Source organism: Falco punctatus (genome assembly GCF_963210335.1).
Source record: "Falco punctatus genome assembly, chromosome: 5".
Taxonomy (NCBI): Eukaryota; Metazoa; Chordata; class Aves; order Falconiformes; family Falconidae; genus Falco; species Falco punctatus.
The window spans coordinates 19,398,636-19,422,129 of record NC_137584.1 but is presented as its reverse complement, the minus strand read 5'-3'; the positions used below and the strand labels follow the sequence as shown (position 1 = coordinate 19,422,129).

The window sequence follows — 23,494 nt, the reverse complement described above, 5'->3', positions numbered from 1 at the left end:
GTTCTGTGCACATTTGCACAATGATGTCTGTTGTTTATGGTATTTTATCGTATTTATTTCTGTTAATAGAGTGCAACTGTTCATTGTTTCTCCTCTTCCTTGAACCATAATGTAAGCCTTTTTTGTCCTCTGATGGCTAAAAAGACCACTTCTCATTACTTACGTGTGAGTACATGCTAAGTCACATGCATGTAAAAAATAGCTGAGGGGTTAAAAAAAAAAAAAGGCAACCTGGGCTTCTTGGCATTGCAGTGGAATCAAGCAAAAGTTGAAGTTAGAAAGATTTCTGTTTTTTTTTTTTTTTTTTTAATGTGCATGGATCAGATTACAGGAGTGCCTAAATATACTGTAGGAATATGTTTGTGGGTTTTTAGCTGGACTAGGAGGAATTTGATGAAATACAACCACAGAAACATACTTGTATCTGTCCTGAGTACTTTGTGCCTTGTCAGCAATGCAGGAAGGCATTTTTATTAGGGCTTCCTGCACAGACCTATGAACTTTCCTTGTCAGTTCCTTATTAATGTTTTTTGATAAATGGAACGTAGTGCCCTTATCTCAGGTAAGTGTTGACTCTGAAGGATTTTCAGGTACAAAAATACAGCTGCAGTCCTGGATGTGAAACTGATCTATTGAAGGTGGAAAGAGATGGGAATAGCCCTGTTTAACATTTCTACCAGCAAATAGTTTTAAAAATTTTACTATAGGAATCAGGTTCAGGACAGTAGTGGAAGATGTTGCTGTGGAAGGTGGCTACAAAGTACACTGTTAATTCCCCTTTACATTAAAAGGGTGGCGTCAGTGCAAAGTACAGATACAGAATTGGGAATAAGTATAAAAAGCTGGGGTACACCATACCACTTGTAGAGAAAACATGAGGGAAATCATTAGGGTGTGTAATTAACAAACTGTTAGGCCAGCATAGATCTTAATGGTCATTAGGCTCTTAATCTAGTGTAATGCACTAGATTAGTCTTACCTTAGCTCCATTAAGTTTCTTCTCTATGTGTATAAAGGCAGTAATACAAAATCAGACTGGTTTTGGGCTCAGTTCAGGCCTAAGCAAGTCAGGAGACTTGCTTAATTAACTCTCAGTGGCTGGTTAGTTAGCTGTTTTCCCGTACTTGATGAAGTCCTGAAGTTCACAGTGATCTGTGCTGATTCCAGGTGAATCATCTGTGAGCTGTGCTGATGCTGTAATGTATCCCGTAACACAGGTAAGGTGTTTGTGTCACTGAGATGGTTGCGATCCGCCTTAGGAAACTGCTGCTGTAACGGCTCACCTTGAAATGCTGAAGAAGAATAGCCCTGTAGATGCTGTGACTTGCAGCAGAAGTTGCCATAGTTGAGTGGGTGTGGAAAATCCCACCTCTGCTGCCCTGCTCTGGTAGTTCAGAGTCTGTCTTCCCTGTGTGGGCCGGTGTGGTCTGAAACGGCAGTTACAGCAGGCAGGAGGTCTTGTAATACTCCTCTGAAACCAAGTAGATATTCCCGAGTTCTTTTCCCAGCTTTGCCATGCAGCAAGTCCGAGACAGTGATGATGGCTTTATCTCTAGACATCGGCTTTCCTTCCGCTCCTGCAATTTTTTTTCATCCCTTCAAAGGTAAAGCCTTCTGAGGCAGATAAATTTCAGCAAGTGGCATGTTGGAATACAGGGACTTGCTGTGTTTTTCTGAAGTTGGTGGGGCAAGTTGTGTTGGATGCACACGCATCCCCCCTTCACCCCTGTTTCTTCCTGCTCTCGTTTCTGTTAAGGATCAATGAAAGGTGGTTGGTTGGTTTTCTCCAATACACCAGTATAAGAATACACTCCAGGTACATAAGTAGTCTTAGGCTTTATTTAATCTACAGTCTTTGCTAGTGTACTTTAAACCCCTATTATTCTAGGGGACAGTAGAGCATGATCTGTGTTAGGTTATTACAAAAAAAAACCCAACAGAGAAAACACACAAAAATCCCTTCAAAAGACAGTAGACAAAGAATTGCTGTATTGTCTCTATGGGAAAGGACTAGCAGAAAGGCCCGGCAATATTGCATTGTAAATCATGAGAGTCACCTGAAGTATCCTGAGGAGAAGAGAAACAAGAAATATGCTGGAATTATTTCAGAAGAATCACTTGGTTGGGTTTATTTTTGTTGTGTTGGCAGACCAAAATTTGTGGTAGAATTCTTCACCTCTTTCTAAGGGGAGAGAAGCAGGAAGGGTTCATCTGGAAAACACTTGAAAAGAAATGTCCCGGAAGCAGAGGGAGATGTCTTTAGCCCCCATTATTTCCATTCCTCCCCTTGTTTCTTCCCTTATGTGTTAATGCATATGTGGCCCAGGAAAAGAACTCTTTTTCTCTGACCCCCTTTTCCCTACAAGTACCGTGTTTGGTTTGTTTGTTGGTTTTTTTTTTGTTGTTTTCTTTTTTTTTTTTGTTTGTTTGTTTTTTTCCCTAAGCTGTACCTGTCAGCCTTTCAGGAATACCAGTTAATTATTTATATTTGTACACTAACTTACAATTTTTTTTACATTATTTTGCTACTGCACAGGGGTCCTTTTGGTTTCCCATGTCAGTACACTGATTCGTTCCTCAGGTCTCCTTAACTGCCCTGCTGGATCTCTGAATCCCTTCTTCCCTCCCTTCCCCAGTTACATGATGGAGAACTTGTGCTTAATGCTGACAACGACCTTCGTCTGTCCTTAGGCTGATGTCTCAGACTCCTTGCCCTGTGTGTTCATACTTTCCCATCCTCCCCTGTCCTTGAGGTTTCAGGATCTTGCTTCCTTCCTCTGACCTAAACAGCTCTGTCTGCCTTGTTTTTCTGATTCTTTGCTTCCTCTCCTGTTCCTTCTATGCTGGGTTCTTGACTGCCCTTGCAAACTTTTTTTTTCCCCCAGCTGTTCTTTGTAGTCTGCTCTTTCTCCTTTCTTTCTGCTGCCTCCCAGGTTCCCTCTTCTGCTCTTGCCCTTCCTGCAGGATAAGCCAGCCTGGTGGGATGTGCTGGAGGGAGCAGGCTGTGTACTATTAAGCTGCTAGTGGTTTTCCACAATATTGAGGTCTCTCTAGTCTTTCTTGGCAGATGTGGTTGTTTTCCCACAGAACAGCAATTTCTAGCTGTCAGCATGCTTCTCACCACTTCTGCTTTACAAGACAAATTAAAGAGCTGCACCCTTCGGTCTCAAAAGGAAGGGCTTTGTATAGGGCCAGTGGTAGAGCGTGGCTCTTAACTTGCTGAAATAATTCCTTCTCCTGTGTTGGATCCTAAGTGCCTTCTGTTGTATTTGATTTGATTGGGAAAAAAACATAGTATGTGGTCACCAGTGTGCATGGAGAGACTTAAAAGTGTAGTTTGGGGGTTGTTTTTTTCTAAATCTGGACCATTTTTATTTTCCTTACAAATGAAAACTTGAAGGCTTTTTCAACTCAAGCTGTGGTGTGTAGTATATCATTTGCTACATGTCAAGAACTATACTTCACCAAAGAGTGGGCTTTCTGGCAAATTGCTTTGATAGAAGAAAACAGTACATTCTGCGTGATGCATTTCAATAGGTTCTCTAATGAAAAGCATCAGATCAAAATAAAATACTTTCAAATCTATATATCAGTCTGCAGTTGATGAAATGTTGTTTCCTACTCCTGTACATGAGAATTTAAGGGCCAGTACATCCTGTCAACTAAATTTCTCAGTGCATAGAATTTGCAGTACAAAACTGGATCTCAGCATATTTTTTTTCCACTGGTAAAAGGAATATCTTGTGAACCTTTGAATGCAGTATTATATTTTGGCTTTTATGTTACATCATTAGCATTCTTCGCATTGGTCGGTGCTAGGGACTCTTGTTTTGCTGCGGTTTTATCTTGCTGCTGCGCACTTGTTCTACTCAAAGGGTAAAGACCACTTTCCCGTGAGACTTTTTGCAGATGTTGTTTATGTGAAAACTCCAATACATAAAACTTTGAAAATTATTTTTTTTGCTATGCACTTAATTTGGCTTAAGATTCTGCTGAACTCTTCTTTTGGGAAGAGTTTGTCTGTATTATGTGCTGTTTGTAAACCTGATTTGATGCAACTGAATCATTTCACTTCTCTGTTTGCGCTTACAGATTGTACCTGTCATCTGTAATTTTTCTTGGTGTTGCATGCTAAAGCTTCTCTGTAGAGTTAATTGATTGATGTGATACCCCTTCTCCAAGAGACCTGGTTAAACCCTGGTCTCCTCCCATGCCCCAGTTTTTGTGTTAGAGAAGCTGATGGTGTGCTGCTGCTTGGCGTTCGACTTGGGCAGTGTCTGTATCTCATTACATGTAGTGTTGAAAACCAGGGTGCTGTTATCATACCAAAATCTTGTGAAAGCTCATGAAGAAAAAGTACCTCTGTTCTTCCCAAACCACACCTCTTTCTCAGGAAAAAAAGCCCCGTTTAGGCTAAATTTCACTGTTCTCCCATTATGCAACCGTAAGCCTGAAAGATGCTTGCTTGGTCAGTGGGCAGTAATCTGCTATGGAAAGAAATGATACCATACACTTCTCCTTAAATTTAACTCATGGGTTGTAACCGTCCCTTCTTAAGTTGTAAACACCTAGAAGCTTTATTTCCTTTTTCAAAATTTATAGATCTCATTGGGATCACAGAGACGTGGTAGGATATCTCCCGTGACTGGAGTTCTGCAAGGGATGGATACAGGCAAGGAGGGGGAGTTGCCCTTACGTGAGAGAGCCGTAGGGATATGTGAAGCTTTGCCTGGAGATGGGCCAGCTGAGAGCAGGTTGGGATTAGTGGGTGACATTGTTTTGGGTGTCTGCTGTAGACTGCCTGATCAGGAAGAAGTAGTAGATGATGCCTTCTTTGGATAACTGGAAGAAGCCTCATGTTTGTAGGCCCAGGTCCTCACATGGGTCTTGAACCACCCTGACATTTGCTGGAAGGATGATGCAGCGGGACTTAAGCAATCCAGGAGCTTTTTGGAGTGCATTGATGACTTCGTAACGCAGGTGATCAAGGAGTCAATGGACAGAGGTGCTCTGTTGGCCCTCGTAAACAAGAAAGGACAGGTTGAGATACGAAGGTCAGAGTTGTAGTGGCTGTAGTGACCATGGTCACCTTGGCTGTAGTGACCGTGAGATGGTGGAGTTCAGGATCCTAAGAGGAGGAAACAGTGCAAAAAGCAGCATCACACTTCAGGAATCAGATTTTGGCTTGTTCAGGGATCTCCTTGGAGGTAGTTGATAAGGAGGATGTTTATGCTGCCATTCAGAGGAACATTGACAGGCTGGAGAAAGGGGCAGAGAGAAATCTCATGAAGCTCAGTAAAGAGAAATAAAAAGCCCTGTATGCACTTGGGGAGGAGTAACTGTTCTCCAGTACAGGCTTGGAGCCAACCATCTGGAAAGCAGCTTTTCAGAAAAAGGCTCTGGGTGACCTGGTGGACAAGTTGACCATGAGCCAGCAGTACTCCCTCATGGGCATACTGGAATGGGTCCTGCAAAGGGCCACAAAGACTATTAAGGGCTTTGAGCATCTGTCATGAGAAGAGGCTGAAAGAGCTGGGATAGTTTAGCCTTGAGAAGAAAAAGGCTCCTGCGATCTTACTGGTGAATATAAATACCCAGTGAGAGGGTGTAAAGATGACACGACAGAGCAAAACTCTTCAAAGGTGTGCCCTGTGACATTGTAAGAGGCAATGGACAGAGACTGAAACACAGAAAATTTTGTCTAAAATAAGAAAACAATTTTTTTTTTTTTTTTTTTTTTTTTACTGTGAGGGTGGCCAAACGCTGGTGCGGGTTGTCCAGAGAGGTGGAGCCTCCATCTTTGGAGGTGCTCAAAACCTGACTGCACATGGTCCTGGGTGACCTGTTCTAGATGTCATGCTTTGAGCAAGGGGTTTGGGTAGACTGATCTCCAGAGGTCCCTTCCAACCTCAGCTGTTCTATGATTCTATAGAGAACAGGCATATTCCACTGTTTAGTTACCCTCAAATGTTCAATTGAGTTTTACTTTTAACATTGATAAGGCCATGGTAGTTTTGCACATCTTGCTGTAAATCCTTGAAGAAATACTATGATACAGTTTGAACAAGCATATACTTCCAGTTAATGTCAGAGACAGAACTGTGCCACTGTGTGGAAACTGAAGTAGACTGTATGCACACAGTAAAGGTAGTTTTATTGAAAGTTTAAGATTTTTTTTTTGCAAGTATGACAAATGCTATGTAAAATACTGCCAAGAACACCGGCAGCTTTACAACGTCAGTGTTTTGGGAATACTTACCTTTTGTAAAAATCTTTTGTGAGCATAGTCAATTAGTAGTAGGTGCAGTGCATGCTTGAATTAGTAAAATAAATAATGTTTTTTAGAGAACCAACATTAAGGATTCTTATATTAACAACCCTCTGAACAGAACGTGGTGTTGAAGGCTCCAAATAAGTTGATTGCCAGATAAGTATCTCTATTTTTTCTGCTAGCTTCCAGATTCATCTTTTCTGGATTCTTCTGTATTGCTTAAGACTTGAGGAAAATACTGTACCTTTTGACATCAAATTTGAAAGACTGCAGTCTGATGGGAGCAGAGGGAGAACTTGGTCTGGTCTCCCCTACAAAGTGTGACTTCCCTGTTAATGTCCTTGAGATTGTTCAGAAGATTTTGAAGTCTGCTTGGTTTTAAATATTTTCTAATGGCAGTTTTTTTGTAGTGACAGCTGAGTTCTACTGATTTTTGACCTCAGTTGGGGGAAGGTAATTGGGTGGTTATATTTCAATACTTTTAACTTTTTTTTTTTTTCCTGTAAGGGGGTGTATTGTTGTAGTAAATCAGTAGCATCCCCTTCTCCATGTGATGTACACACGTAAGACAAGGTTTCTGTGCAAAGATTATACATCTCTAGCTCTAAAATAAATGTTATGATTATACATAGAGTTATTTTTCTAATTATATCAGTTGGCCTAAAAAAAAAATGTTGCCTCCTGCCAACGATGTTGTATACTGGAAAAATGCATGCTACAGATTCATTAGTGAGATTAAATCTGTGTTTGTTGTTTGTTTTTGTGTTTTTTTTTCTCCAAATGGCAGATGCATTTAACTGCAATGAATCCATATTTTGTTGTAGCAGATGTTTTCTGGCCTCTCTTAAAGGCAGACATAGTCCCTTCCATCACTGTACTCTTAATGGCTATGGCATCAAGTGCTCTTTAACCTTTGTTGCCTCTGCTTAATCGACATAAAAGAGAAAGTAAATCCTTGCTTGCTGGGAAACAGTGTGAGGCAACCTGTTCAATACGTCGCTTGGCAGAGCAGCGTTTTGATTCAGTGCTGCAGTGTATTGTTTTTTGAGAGTGGATAGTCCCTTGTTCATTTTTTAAAACGGATGGTAACAACCGAGACTAGAACCTGCAATTGGCCCATCGTTGTAGTTCAGAAAATGACAGGTGCTTTGAAAATAGGGTCCAGAAATGCAGTGGGTAGATGTTGAATGCCAGATTTAGTGAGGCATCATTTAATAATTTTTGCTCTGTCTCCTTTAGACCCTTTCTCCACAACCTTTCTGCCTGGCTGAGCCTTCATGTCGGCCTTTAAAGCATCCATTGGAGGGGGCAACAGCAGTCGCAGCGTCTGGTTTGGTTCAGACTACGTGCCCATGCAATGTGATCTTTCATTAATACTTTCTCTTGTCATGAAACCTAGTAGTTTTATTAATGTTTTGTATGGATTCCTGCTTGAATGTCATCTTGTATGCAATCTTGCCTTTATAGTCACGATGACAAAGTTGGTTCTAGGATGCTGCAAGACCAAAGTACAGCTTCAGCGTATTCTACAAGCATGGTTTGGGCATGTGAAACAGTCTTTCATCATGCCAAAAATCTGTAGCACTTCTGGTTTTGCCATGACACATGTGAAGACAGAATTAGAGACCTCAGTTGCATGGAGCAGTTGTCCATTTGCTGGCTTGTCACCTAGTAGGTGGGCAGAAGTCTGCATACCATGGTCCATCACCAGTTGCTGCTGAATCTCATGGCTTGAGAGGAAATTCATCAGCTGATTCCAGTAACATTTAGATACAGAGTCATCAGCTGCGTGATGGATGGCTGTGCTGTGCTGCACTGTGAATTAGTCCCTGCCCTGAGAAATTGTTTCAGTGCCTCGCTTAGTACTTTGTTTGAAAATTGGAGTGGTTCTGGTGCAATGGATCATGTGGTATCCATGTTTGTGGAACCCTGTTGCCCTCACGAGCTGAACCTGCTCACAGGCGAAAGCAGGTGGAGTGACCTGAGGGATCTTGATGTTGATAGCGGGCTTTGTGGGAGATGCCAAGCTGATAACGCCCATACCAGACTTCACTGGAGCCTGCCCGGAGCTTGTGACAGACTTCATGAATCCAGAGTGGGATCCAGGTTCCTCAGTGTTTCGTTGTGCAACCAGTCAGGATGTGCTTCTAGGGGAGGGTGTCTGCTTTCTGTGCTCCTGCTGGTTTTCCTCAGCACCCTCGCTCATGCTACTGTCAGGAGTCTGTGGGGTGGATTTTAAGATGGCAATGTACAGCATTGCATCCTAGAAAGAGTTTTTTGCTTACCAGTTAGTTTTGGCTTTTGACTGGGAGTGTCCTGAGGTCTGAGTGGAGGGCAGGGTGCATTACAGCTTGCTGTGAGTGTAAGCGTGGCCGTGGCTCTCGTCAGCTCCGGGCTGGTGTGTCTGCTGGCTGACTTCAGAGTAGAAGCAGTGTCTGAAGTACCACCAGTTGGTTAGCGTAGGGCATCAGGTGTTCTCTTTGAATCCCTAGCACTGAGTGTTCCCTTACTGGTGGGCTGTCAAGGAATTGACTATTGATGACTTCTACAAAAGTGGGGTGGGGGTGGAGTGAGGAAAAGCTTGCCCTTCCCTCTTCGCCTTTGCGCCTTCTGACAGGCAGGGGGATGTGTTTGTATGTATGCTTGTACCAAAGCCTGGCTGTTGAACGCATCCCCAGGAAGCAGAACACCTGAATTCAGTGCTGTCTTTTGCTTTATGTGATTTAATCCCTGTTCTTCTCCTAGTGTCCCGCCCAGGCAGTGTGTTCGCCTACAGGATGACTGGTTTTCTCCCATCTCTTGTGGAAGTTGTGCAACAGTGAAGGCAAAAAAGTAACTTCTAGGGACCAAAAGAAAGTGGTTGGGGATCTTGCTGGGCAGCTGGAAAGCATTGTGTCAGCTGTGCTGCGAGGTTATTTCATGGACTTGATCCTTATCTTGTTGACTGCTTTGCTTACCAAAATCAAACTGCACTTTCTGCTTCTGTTTGCCTGAAGACAGACCTTTTTCCAAGGTCTTTCTGAGGCAGTATAAAAAGGGTGGGGGAAGGATTGATTGCAATTTTCCTTCTCCGGTGGCTGGAGGAGAACACATAGGCTGGTGAATGGAAGTGAACAAATGAAGCAAAGGCTTCCCCCATTGATTCTTGTTTACAACATAGGAAGAGAAAGTGGAGCCTAAAGTAAGATTTGAAACAGGAATGCAATTAGGAGTTAAACTAGGTTTAGATTACTGTGTGTCACTTCTTAATTCTAAAGTGCAGATATCCTTTAGCTGGTCAGGTATAGATTTGGAAAATGGGTGAAATAAATATAGGTGGTGTTCAAGAAACAGGACCTGGTAACGTACTGTGTCTTGGTAATTTACTTAATTCCTGTTCGAATAGAATACTGTAATTTCCTGAAGAAACCTTAAAAGCTGAGGCAGCATGCATATGTTGAAAATCCATATTGGTGTCTAAGTGAAACTTGACGTAAGAACAAGTATTTGCAGATTTTTAAGCTCATCAGCAATAGCTCCAGTGCCTGCACTGTGGCAAAAAAATTTATCTTTTTCTATCCTGTGTGAATATAACCCTGAAACAGGATTTAATTTGCAGTTTTCTTCTTCCTCTTGTTCTAATTTCTGCTGCTCGTGCTGGCCCATCTTGCAAATTAGGCAGTGGATTTCATAAAGGTTCTAATTTTAATTCTCTTTGCTGTTAGTAGTAGCCTTTTTATGGAAACATTTTACTTAACACAGTAAGCATTTAGTTGTGCTACCTATGCCAGATGGGTTTGGAGTGTGACATGTTTCCAACACTGGGAAGACTCTAGCAGTGAGATGTTGCTTCTTCCCTTGAACAGCATTAGGTTAGTGTTAGGTGTCCTCCTGTGTTTTTTTTATTTCAGTTGCCTGTTTTCATCTATTTCCATTATTTTGTTGTTGGGTTTTGGTTGTGTTTTGTTGGTGTCGTGTCCTGTCCCCCCCCCCCCCCCCCCCAAGGTGCTAAAGCAGTCAGGCAAGATTCTCAGGCATGAATGTCTTTTGTTGCTGGAGTGGACCATTGAAAGAAAACCAAAGAAGTGTCATTTGGGCATTGAAAGACAGCCAGAGAGGTGGTGTTCTGGCCACTTTTGCAGGAGGGGATCTTGAATTTTATCAGTGCTACTGGTTTGGCTTAATTCTGTTAACTGTTTTTTCTAGACTCAAGTGCTGGTTGCAGTGGTATTGTTTAAAAAAAAAAAAATAAAAATTGAGGACTGTGGGATCACAGGGTCTGTTTATACTTTCCAGTGAGTCATGCACTTATCTCTTAGTGGGGTTTTTTTTTCTTCTGTTGGCTGACATCGACCCAATTTTGTCAAATGAAGTTTTTAAAAAATACTGTGGCTGGGTGGAGGAGGGAGACTGGCTTGGTTTGCAATTGTGAGACGGGCTGTGTTCAAGATGTGTGTTCTTAGATAATCCATATAAGAGAAATGTCTATAAATTCTTTGATAGTGGGAAAAGCTTCAGTTGAGGGTTAGGAATTACTGCTAAATAGAAAGTTGTAGGCTTCTTTAGTGCTGATTCTCATGGAATTACTTGTCTCATTGAAGCACTATTAATTAGGCTGGCTAAACTAAGCATCATTAAAAGTGTTGCCAAGATACTCTTAGAGACACCCAGTCTGCAATCAAAACCTGCTATTGCCATGCTGGGTGGGTGTGCTGCTCCGGCCAGCCAACCCCACTGCGCTGCGGGGTCTGTTAGAGCTTTTCAAATATGGGCTGAACTGTGAGCTGTCAAATTAGGAACATGTTTCTGGCTGGCATATATTTAAGAAATTACATATATATGTGCACACACACATATGTGTGTGTATTTATATATGTATGTTTACCTTTGTTGAACTCTATTCAGTAAGTTCTTAATTCTCTCTCTTCCCTGTGGTCTTTTGAAAGGTAAAACAAATTGGCAAAAAGGAGATACTTGCTTCTCCTGTAGTGCTTTAGAACCCTAATGATGTGCCTTGGATAAAGGAAGAATAGTTACTGAAACGGGAGTAGGATGTCCTAAACATGCAAGAGTGATTGAGTTCTGTAGTTTACAGGAAAAAAAAACCAAACCCAAGAAGTTCAAAGAAATGGCTTTCACATAACTGCAGTTTCTGATGTTATCTAGGAAATTGTGTTATTCATTAAATATTGTTATGCAAACTAGAAATAAAGCTCCCGGTTCATTTTTCTTTTTAGTCAGTTAAAGGAACAGGATTGCCTTTAAATATTGTGTAATTTTGTTTGTTGCACACATGTGCTCTGCACATTTAATAAATATATGCAACACTGTCGTGGTGCGGTGAGGGCCCTCAAACCTTCGTAGGGATGCCCAATTCTTAATAGCTTTCTGATGTTCCTTCTGTCTTCTAGCCATGTCCCTTCTGTTTTTTCTCATTTTGCCATTGTAGAGCATCTCTGACAAGGACCACAGTTGCTTATGAGAAGATTTGTAGTCGAACATCAGTATTTATAACTGTCATATAGTTTAGCAGTTACACACTGGCTGAGGAGCACTTTTTGGCAAGTGTTTATTTTGGACAGTATTAGGACAGATTGGGATCTCTTCTGTGGAGTGTACCCCTGGTGTGTTTTCACAAAAGTATCTTTTAAGTGCTTTTCTAAGCTTCTGATGGATTCTTGGTTTAGTCATATTAATAAATATTTAGCAAAAGGGATACATTTGTTTTAGAAGACAAAAAAATGTTAATGATATGAAGATGCGGTTGTGGATCTTGTGAGGACAAAGAAGGATTAGAAAACCATTTGTGGCTATTTTAATTGCAATATTATGTTTTTAGGGAGCTAGAAATGTGAAGTTGTAAAGGTTTTTTATCTTCCTCTTACAATTTCAGCTCTGGTATCAAAGGCCTTTAATACTTGGGGGTTGGGGGGGAAGGAAGGTGTGCCATTCTGACTCAAAAATGCCTTTGAATTTTTATGTTGGGATCTAGTACATCTTTTGACTGCTGAGTGTTTGTAAACTTTTTAAAGCTCTATCCTTTTTAATCCATAAAAGGAACCCATGTTTTTCAGGGAAAACATATTAATTTCAGTGGTGTTATATTTTTCTGTGACAAAGAACAACAATGTATATTGAAAAATTGGTGGTGAGGCTGCAAAACCTTGCGCTTAAAACCTGATGATCTTGTGTATAAGACATTGAAACTAGGACTGCAAACCTGTATCATGATACAGATTCTTAAGACTGCTTTTACCTTGTATCCTAGTAAGATGCCCGTCTTACCACCCCTTTCTGTGTCAGTCTAAGATAGATTTGAGGGACTTAATAGCACACACTTTAGCACCAAAATAAAATAATAATAAAAAAATGTGTGCCAATTTCCAAGAAGGGATTGCAGGTGATTAAATGTAGTAGATATCCCAAATTACTAGCATCTTCCAGTTACCCTGAGGGGCAAAACCCATGAAGCTATAGGCATGCATATGTGCCCTGGGTGGGTGAGATGCACAGGTTCTGACTGCTGGGCAAAAATACTTGTGCACTCCTGGGGCAGAAGACTCGCTTGAAATTTGAGGAGTCTGGTCAGTTATGGTCGAGATGACCATAAAGTCATTTAATTCTGCGCAAATCCTCACCGCTTGCAGTCACTATCATTCAAAGGCTTGCCTGGGAGAGACAGGAGCTCTCCAGCTTTCCTAGAGATGCCTATGTCTCAACAGTTTTTCATGACCATTTTGTCTTTTGATCCCCAGCTGCTCCCAGCACCTGGGGTTGACCTAACTTGCAGCTTGGCTTGTCTTCTTTGATGGTTGCTTTGTCTTGGGGGCTGCCAGACCCTCTAAGCCCATAGCTGAGGGTCAGGGAAAGTTAGCATGCTGCCTGCATTGCGTGCCCACGTCCTTGCTGTAGAGACAGGGCTGGGTTGGGTTCCTCCTCAGGGTGAGAAGACCTGGAATTGTCCGTATCCTGCCCAACTTTCATTAGTCCTTCTGAAACTGGGCCACAGAGCGGAGGGTGTATGAGACTGGAGAGAAAGCCTTCCTGAGGGAGGCAGGCTCTGTAACCTAGTTGGTTATGGTGCTTGCTGGTGAAGAAGACCTTGGCAGCCCCTCTCTGTGAGTTTTCTGGATCGTCCTTTAGAAGAGTCCCTCTGCATTAATTTCCTAATGAGCCCTGGTGTGTAATTGGGATGTTTTTAATTACCCTGCTGGGTAACCTCACCCCATTAATGATTTTAAAGCGGGCAGTCTGGATTTCGCTAGTGTCTTGTCTGCTGTGGTCTTGAACAGCAAGCTTTACAGATGTTTTGTTCTTTTTTAGTAAATTTTACTTTTAGGTAAAACACAGATTATGGTCTATTTGCACCTAAAAATTAAAAGAAGGTGTTCATTCTGATACAGGTCTGAAAGAAGTCTTCGTTAACTGATTTTAATTGTTAACCTCTAATTAGCTCAAATTTTGAAAGTGGCTTCCAGTTATTACTTATTGTTTATTGTGCTTATGTGTGAGTTATGTGAATATTTTCTGACATGCGGGTTTTTTTATTTCTTTTAGCCTTTCTTCCAACTTGTGAAGTTACGGAAACTTGGACTTAGTGATAACGAAATCCAGCGGCTCCCTCCAGAAATAGCGAATTTCATGCAGCTGGTGGAACTTGATTTGTCTCGAAATGGTGAGCTCCAATGTTAATTTGTTTGATTCTATACTGTCCTATGACATCATCTATAAAACTTTGTCTCTGATGTTGCTATCTATGTCCTGCAGATGATTTTCCACATAATTCATGGATTTGTCTGTAGTTCTGGATGGGGAGGAGGGAAAGAGCAGAGGAGAGCCGATGGTGGAAATGCAGTAATAAAATAACGCTTGACTGCAGTTCTGTGTTTGTGAGACCATTTTATCTTCCAATTTAAAGAATGCTTTACATCTCATTTTTATGTGTATCTGTCACAATGTTGATTGCTTTCCCTGAGCTCTCTGAAATGCTTAGCATTTAAGAAGGAGAAAAAACCAAAAAACCCAAAAGAGGTTGAAAGAAAAAAGCTCCTTTCTGTCCAAAAAAGTCTTGTCTGTGGGTTAGAAGTACAGTTCTTTCTATGCTCTCCTTTTTACCTGTGATTAACAAGAGACAGAGTGCTGGTATTTCTAGTTGTACTTCTGGGAAAAGAATGAGGGTGTTTGTCACCTGCAGAGATAAATTCAGAAAAGGATGCTGGGATAAACTGTTGTAAAATGTGTTGTTGGAAACCACATGGGTTTATCGTTTGGTTGTACGGTTTGCTCCTTATATCGTCCTGAGCTGTGATGGAGTGAAAGCTTTTTTTATTTTTTTGGGGGGTGTGTGTGAGTGTGGCCTGGTGAACTTCTCAGTTCTGCAAGACGTTCAGGGGCTGGTGGGTCACCTTTAAGCAGCCTTAAATTGACCCAGTGATCTAGAAACAGTGAATCTGTGTTACCAAATTAGAGCAACTGTCAGTTATTTTTGCTTGTTTATATGCAGTGGATATGCACAAAATGCTCTCTGAGGTGTGGTGGATGGGGTGGGAGAGAGCAAGATTGCATAAGCTTGTAAATAAGTGAGGGAGGTAACTGAATATTCAAGAGAAGAAATCGTTTAATGGGGAGCCTTTTTTTCTGTACAGTTTAACTTTTCATTGACCCTTTGCCACTGAAGAATATTCAGTGACCACTCAACCTCACTCTAACTATCTGAGATTTGCATCTTTCCTTTATTTGTTTGGTGCTTTTAATGCCATCTTTATCTGATAATATAATTGATGAGGTGTAATGAGTCTCCAGGCAGTTGCTGAGAAATTTCTGTGAACCTTATAATTTTATGCACATTTGCAAAATCTTGTAAGAGAAGAAAACTGAAAATAACCCACCATCTGAGAGACAGAAGCAACACATTAGTTAAAACATTTTAGAAATACATGAGTATTAATTGACATAGTATTTTGGCTACTGAGTTTGGCTGAGTTGGATGCTGTCTGTGACAGACCTTCTACAAAAAGAAACACTCTGTTGTCTTAGTAATTCTCTTTGCAAATGAATAACTAGCTGCAAAAGAGCTGATGGATCAGAGCCATGTGAACTCTCAGCAGCCTGACTTGAGTTGGCTTGAGAGCTTAACTGTAACAAGAACAGATGGTGTGAACATTTATGGTTGGGTAGATGCATGTGTGTCATTAGAAGTTACTGCACAGGGAAGTATTTTCTCAAGTGAAGGGTTGGACTGATGCAGGTGGCAGGGAGCAGTTGCATTCCTATATCCAAGGTTCAGTGTTAATTGCCCATTTTATTGCATTACTTTATCTTCTCTGGGGTTCATTGCAGAAGGTGACTGATCCTGCTTCCCTCTGCTTAATCACATCACGGTTATTGCACGACTTGACTATTCAAATGAAAAATGCACCGTGTGAGGTGATGGAGGGGAGCCGCGTGGCAGAAGATGACTGATGTTACTTTCTGTTGTTTGGTCATGTTATGATTGTCTCGCAGCTCTTCAAATTAAAAGGCAAAACACACACCATCTGGGATGCTGCAGGGGAAATTCTCACATAAGATTTTGGAGATTTACAGTATTTTCATTTCTTAGCTTTGTGTTTTGACCTCATCTTCCAATACATCAGAATCTCAACGTGCTAAAGGTTTCTCCTGTTTGGTGGTTTGCACTCCATCAGATTTTATTTTTCTAACTACTCAAAGTACTTAGGAAAAAAAAAAAAAGGAACTCTTTGTATTCCTTTCAGGCAGAGAAAAACAGCTCAGCTTTTCAAAACGCAGTATGCTGCATGAATAGGAAAGTGTGATGGTGACATCTGAACTTGGGAAATAAGAGATCATTGTTCTGTGTTTTTTGTTGTTTTAGCTGTCTGGTTCGGTGCGCTAATTGCTTTCAGTTCTGGCCATTCTGTTTCCTCAAGAGCTTAAAAACACAAATACAAATTCATTTAAAGTTTTACATACAGGAGTAGCCCTTTATATTTTAACCTCTTATCACAGGAGGAGGAAAGGGTTTTCAATGAACAAAGTACTTCCATTTCCCTCATAATAAAATGATAACAGGTCTTCATTTCTCATACTGTCTAATCGTTTGGTCAGCATATGATCTTTGAAGCTCTGTGACATGGTGGGTATATCATATGGCTGAACTTGGGTGAGCTTCCAGGCCGCAGTGGTCAGCTGCGTTTTGTGCGGCGGCGAGATGTTGCATCTAGAGGTGGGATTGATCCCCCTAGGCAGGATCCCTCCCAGCTCTTCGGAGTTAGCTCTGGATGCCTGTGCATTGCGGTGTTAGCACTGCGTAAGTAGCCCTAGTTCATAGGCGCTTGGGAAAAGTGAACAGGAAAACTCTTTAAGTGTGGCTTTCCCAAGTGTTCTAAAATGCCCGAGACATGCTAATATATGTTAAAAATGTGCTACGTAATTAATCCGTTAAACAGGATTTGGTTAATAAGTGGATCTAGAGCTACAAAAATCCTTCTGAGTAAAACTGCAAGATCTTCTAGCAGATGTAAACTTGATGGTCCTGTGGTCTTGGGTGTATGTGAGGGAAGTCTGGGGAGGGTAAGGCGAGAGCCTTAGTGGTCCAGAAGGAGAAGGATTTGGGGAAGGCTAGGAGCCATATAATCTTAAACTTTTCCTGGATTATTTGCATGTTGATGCTATTTTTTATTCCTTTGTGAGCCCATGTGTTCATGCAGATTTCCTAGGAAGCATCCCCACTGTGCTTTTCTAGTCTGGCTGAGGTTGTTAAGGTTGAATGGATGAATCAAAGATGGGAATACGAGAGGCCAGGGAAGCTGTGCTAAGAAAACAGCATAGTGATGGTCAACACTTTGAAGGTTATTTGGCAATGCAGTTTATCTTTGCCCCTTGGTCTTACGTTGTTCAGAAAGCTGATGTACTAGTTCTGAGGCTAAAGAAAACAGACTTGTGGGATTTCAGCAGTGGGTTCCTGAGCTTTTGAGTTGCTAGCAAAGCGCATCTGAGACTCAGAGTATTCCCTCCAGCGTCTTCTGAGATAGGATGCTCAGCTGCTGTGTGTCTGAAACTACTACTGGTTCTCTGGGGCTCCCCAAGCTTGGGTAAATCTTTTCCTGGATTGTCACATCACTGGTGAATTCTGCAAGGAAACTGGGTCGCTGAAGGAAGCATCCTTGCTTGCTGTCCTTGAAGTTTGGGTAGGGCTCCTGTGCTTTGCATTGGGTTTCAGCACAAGTCGTTGCTCTGCGTGGTAGAAGAAGGATTCTGCTCTAGGCACGATCAGAAGTGCTGTTAGTTTTCCTGCAGCACTGCAGTACTCTCTGGCACAAGTCTTGAATGATCCTGTGATTCAGAAAGGAAGTGCAGTCTCCAAAGGAAGAAAGGTGTGCTCAGATTTCTGCAGTTTTTTCTTTGCACCTGGGCTGGCACTTCATTAAGCTTCCCTCTCTCCCAACGTCTTCGTGGCTTGGTTGAGAACCCTGGGAATTGTAGCAGGCCACTACCCATGCTGCTCATCCTGCAGAGGTTTCCTCCACGGACTCCCTCCTCCCTTTTCCTCTGCACAACCCCTGGAGGCTGAATTCTTAGAGCTTAGGGCCCTGCCATCCCAGATTCATTAAAATGTTAATGGCTTTTCTTGTTCTGTAGCTTCTCCCAGACAGGAGGAGTAATGCATGAAGTTTCTGTAGTTAATATAATGCTTGCTGATATTTGGGATTATGTATGTTACGTTACAGATGCTGTGTTCTTGTGGAGGTGGTACATTCCTTTTTAGTATCCTTCTTCTCTAAGAAGAGTTCTTTTTGTTTGTCTTTGATTCGTATTAAATCCCTCAGATCCCACTGATAGGTTTTTGTCAGCATGGTGCACGCTTCTTAAAATGCCCTGAAGGCGTTAATTTAATTGTAGTATTTCTGTTTGAAAGAAATTGCTACCCCACACATACTTTCTCTTAATACGTGTAGTGTGGAAGTCTGGATTTCTATTTTTTTTATTTTTTAATGTCCACTCCCTTTTCAGGCCTTTGACAGATTGTCAGCAGCTTGTTTCATTCAGCTCTTTTAGGATAAGAAGAAAATCGCTGTGACTTTTCACACTGGACAGCGGCTGCTGGGTACTGGGCGCTGGGGTGGCTTTCCTGCCCTTCCCAGCTGCAGCAGTGCTGTTTGAACTGTCTCGCTGTCCACTCCCTTGGGTGAAGGCTAGCCCCCTTGCTTATGTGGGAGATGAGCCTCTTGCACTTCTGTGTCTGTGGGCATGTTGTTATCTCTCTCTGACAGAAGCCTGGCAGGCTTGTCTGCTGCTACTCTGCTTGCTTTCACTGAACATGCCTGCCAAGGACTTGGTCACACAAGCCCATAGCATCAGTGTAGTTGCTGTGTCCTGGCAGGTTTGCACTAGCTGGCTGCAGTGGCCCTAGCTGGCAGCGGGTGGGGGGGTCAGGTTAGCTGTTCTTCCGTGGAGGTGCTCTGTAGCCTTGAGGTTTGGCCTTGTGTCCAAGCCCTGAGTCTCAAAACAGAGGAAAAGATGCAAGCGTGCACGCAATGGAAATATTAAATGGATTTTGATAATCTTTGTAGGTGGGTTATGCTGGTTCTCTTGCTGACTGCTCTCAGCAGAGCTGAGATCTGTTACTTTGTGAGTTGAGGAGCAATGGGTTTGCTGTGGCATCTACTGAGGAGATCTGTGTGTGGGCAGAACTTGTTAGGCCGTATTTGACTCTGCATGATGCTTGATACCAAAATCTCAACGTGGTTCTTTACTTTGTTATCCAATAAGAATGGTACTTTTTAATGTGTACAGTTTCATACCTACTGTAGAGACGGATTCTGAGCGCGTAATACACTAGCTCCTACCCATTTCTGTAGTTTCTTGTCATACTGAGCTTATGACTGTACTGGTAGCGAGGCTGTTGTGGACACAAGTCTTGTAACATCAAGATATTCTCATTCCAAAATCCTCTCTCAACACAGTTGCCATGTTATGGCACATATGCTGTCATTTATGTGAAAATAATTTGAGATTTCACAAAAGATAAATATCCTACTTCAGCATTACCCTAACAGTAGAGATCGTCCCTCAGAAGCATCTCAATAGTCACCATGCTGTAGTGTAAGGAGAGAGATGCTGCTGTGCAAGGGGGATGGTCTGAGCAGTGTCCAAGATTTTGGAGATCAATCTTCGGCAGCTGTAGGCCAGTGTCCCAAATGCTCAGTGAGCCTTATTTTTACCTCTTTCTTGCTTCCAAAGTGGACTATAGTTGCAGATTTAAAACTTTTGGGGTTTTTTGTCTTCAGTTTTCAGGGTACTTTCAGAAATCAACGGCAACGGTATTTAACTGTTCTACTTACAGTTGCAGGTGGTTTGACATTACTGCTTTTTATTTGAAGTGTTTATTCTTTCTAGCAGCTTTACAACTTAATTAAAAGTCTCTTTAGAGATCTTAGTCATCCTCAGAACACCACATTCATGGTGTATTGTGTGATGGGTACATTTTATTCAACAAGTCATTTAAAGCTTCCTCAGAATGCTGGGTGAGCACGCAGCAGGTGACCTGCAGAGCATCAGTCCATGCCCCTGAAGAGCAGTGTGTAGTCTTTGCTTTGCTCTCTGGGGCTTCAGCTCACTTGTGTGTATCAGTGCATGCACACCAGTGTTTTATCTTTTATATTCAGTTACCTGCTCTCAAATCCGTACTGTAGGATTACTGCCCTTCTGCCCACAAAGTGGGTAAGTGTTCTCCTTTTCCTCTCCCCCACTGAAAGCAGGATAACCAGTGTTTTCTGACTAGAAATACTGACAGAGGAAAGGCTTGAACACTTGTTTCAGTTCAGCCTGGGCTGGTGACCCAGCTATTTTACAGTGAGGACATAAGCTCATTAGGTAGAGACATTCTGTACGTCTTCTGATCCTGTCCTGCAGCCCCACATGGGCTCTGCTGTCTCATCTAACAGCTGCTGCCTTTTGCCCTGTGCTCTCACCTTGGTTGTCCACATCTGCTGCACTTCATAGCATCCGAGCAGAGACCTCCATGAAATCTTCTCTGCTTGCCACCAGCTGCCCTGACACAAATGTGCTGGTACAAGTCTCATGGTACATGGCACAACCCAGAATGCTGAGAAATAAATGTGAATTGACACTCTCTTGCTCAGTGGACAAGAAAAAAAGAAGCCAGCAAGCTGTGCTGTGAGGCAGTATAGTTGGCAAATGTATTTTTTTTGTTAACATATGCAACTGCTGGATGTTGCTTGTTTGCCTTCTCAACTGATTTATGTCCAGGTGAGCACTTACACACAAACAAGAATTGCCGTTCTGCTCCTGCGTGGACGTGTCTTCCTGGTACAAGAAACATCCTGTGAGTGCACTCACTGCCACCCTGACTGTGAACAGCTGAAATCCATGGGACATCCCACCAGAGACTATTGTGGTTTGTGTGGTGGTAGAGCACTACCGCAGATGATCTTAAGCTAAGCTTTAGCCTGGGTCTGGACAGTGACTGTTTTTTGGTTGGCTTATTATATATATATATATATATATATATATGTGCTAATGAAAGCAAAGCTCCCTTGTTGCAGACTTGGAGAGAACAGCGTTTCTACTCTGTTAGGTGGTTGCTTGCCAGCAGTTGTGTTGGGTTGCAGGTTTTTTTTTTTTTTTGGTTGCTTTTTGACACATCTAGTTTCTAGTGACATGTAGTTTCTTTGTATTCTCTCCCATCCCTCCCTTGAGGTTAGTTTAAAACCTGTGCTTAAAAAACTTTATCTTCCTCATGTCTTAACACATGAGGTTTAGGGATTGATGTACAAAGCAGAGTACTGGGGAAAAAGAAACATGTACTGCAAACTGCTTTTAGATTCTGGAGCATTGCGGAATCCTACAGATGTGTAGAAAATCTTGCTGACTTCGAAGAAATTATGTAAAAGTTGGAATTTTTGAGTCTGTGTCACTAAAGTGAATTGGATGTTGGTAAGTTGGAAGAGGAGGTGAGCTTTATGTACAGCAGGAGAAGTAAGGGGAAGAAGAAAAGTCGACCTGGTCACTGAGCAAGGCTCATCAGGGAGAGGAAGGAGCGAGCAGCAAGTGCCAACTGTGACTGAGAAAGAAAAGATAAGTGAAGTCTCATGATGGAATAATCAAATAAGTTTAGAAGGTGCTATTTTTAAATGGATTACAGAAAAGCGGATTTTTCCATCATGGTATATTCTGCCAGATTTAACTTTTTCCTAAGGAAATTTTGCTACAACAGTGTCTGGCTTCATTCAAATTCCAGAGAAGGCTATGGATTTTGAAGGGTTTTTTTTGTTTGGGGTTTTTTTGGGAGTGATTTTGTTTGGTTTTTGGTTGGTTGTGGGTTTTTTTTGAAAGCAGCAGGACAAATTGAAGACAGAAACCTTTGGCCTGCTAAAGTATCAGCTAATGTGTTAACTATCAGACAGTGCATATGGGCATGACATAAATACTTCATTTTCCAGATAACCTAGATTAGAGATCATAAAATGGCGATCTGCAAACAGGTGGTGTTAGTTCTTATATCCACAGAGGTCTGTGGGTTTTGGTTTCTTTTTTGTTTCTTTTTTGTTGAGGAGTTTAGATGCCAGGGCTATAGAGTTACTGAAGAATTAATCCAGTAATTCTGTAACTTTGCTGCTAAAACACGAATATGCTTTCCGTCATCCATTGCTTCATAGGTAGAATATTAATTTTTACTTTTTTTCCTTCTTGCTTCTCAGATTAAGAGTATTTAATTCCTGCTAGCCTTGAGGTCCAAGATGGAATCCTTATAAAAATGCCTCCTAGCCTCATTTAACTCTTCAGTGTTAAAAAGTGTCAGTAAAAAGGTAGAAGACCTAAATTCCTTGCCGAACTTGGGCACTTCCACTTAATTCACCTGGAACTATTGCTTCCCTGTGATTTGATCTTTGCGCACACCACCACCTCCCTGCCCTCCCTTCTTTTACCTCCTGTTTAAAATTTGCGGCTCCTGGTCCTCTGCTACTTCTTCTTCCTGCAGCTGAGAAAGATAATCTGTTGATATACTGCATGCTATCTGTTTAAAAACCAGCTTGTTTTTATGACCCCACACAGTTTTCTTTCAAGTAATGTGTGTAATATCTGTGTATCCAGCAAATGCAGTTTTGTGAGTTTTTTTTTTTCCCTGGCTGCTCTCCTCGCTTGGAAAAAGGATCTATCCAGAAGCGGTGAGGAGGAGGAATGAGATGTTTACCTCGCTTCAGTTTCTTGTTAATTATACAGTAAGGGATTTAGTTGAGAAAACCCAACCTGAATCTGTGTGCGAATTTTCCTTAGAGCCATAAAGACAGGACTTAAGAGCCCTATCTCTTGTATTTTGTCTATCAGCCTCAGAGTGTGAGGAGGAAAGTGTTACAACCTGTACAAGAGCCACTTAATCTCAATAGACTTTGCAGGAACCACATGACTCCTGTCACACCGTGCCCCAGAAACTGTAGCATTTCACCTAAAGACGTTGATTACTTCAGCCTTCAGGGCTAGTAGCAAAACCTTCTGTTTTTTTAAGAAAAAAGAAGCCTGCCAGATCATTGTGAATGTCATGTGGAATGTGGAAGTGAAGAGAGATAAGTAACCTTCCTCCATCCTTTCCCTCTGCAGACAGAAGCTCTGGGAGCTGCGCTTGGCTGCTTTGGGGAGGTTACGGAGATGTGGTGGTGGCATCTGTGAGGCAGGAGCCTACTCAGCTGGGCTTTCCAGCTGAAGAGCCCTTTGCAAAGACAAATATTTGCAGCACAAATTCCTTCGTGCAAGGTATTTGACCAAGTGGGCAGTTTCCTTCCTCCCATGTTTGGAAGGTGGAGGAGGTGGAGAGCAGGACTGGAGAGCTTTTCCAAGGGCACGCTTCTCAGAGATCCCTCTGAGGTGGGTGGCACAGAGGAACCTCTGTGGAAGTGAGAAGAGAACCTTTAAGCTCCTGTCCTGGTTTCAGCTGGCATGGAGTTAATTTTTCTTCTCAGTAGCTGGTGCAGTGCTGTGGTTTGGATTTGGTGTGAGAACAGTGTTGATAGCACACAGATCGTTTTGGTTGTTGCTTGGGAATGTTTATTCTGATTCAAGGACTTTTCAGTTTCTCAGGCCCTGCCAGCGAGGGGGCTGGAGGGGCACGGGGAATGGGAAGGGGACACAGCCAGGACAGCTGACCCAAACTAGCCAAAGGGATATTCCATACCATGGGATGTCATGCTGAGTATATAAGCTGGGGGAAAAAGCAGCAGTGGGGCG

At 42.1% G+C, this 23,494-nt stretch overlaps 1 protein-coding gene across 2 annotated transcripts in view; it reads left to right on the top strand.

The window, feature by feature from the left end:
• The window catches only part of LRRC1 (leucine rich repeat containing 1), a 111,236-nt gene that overhangs the window by 18,551 nt on the left and 69,191 nt on the right, over nt 1–23,494 (top strand). For both annotated transcript variants that reach the window (XM_080388687.1, XM_080388688.1), the window contains exon 2: nt 13,808–13,925. In XM_080388687.1, coding sequence (XP_080244813.1) covers nt 13,808–13,925 — 118 coding nt within the window. The remainder of the gene's footprint in view (nt 1–13,807; nt 13,926–23,494) is intronic.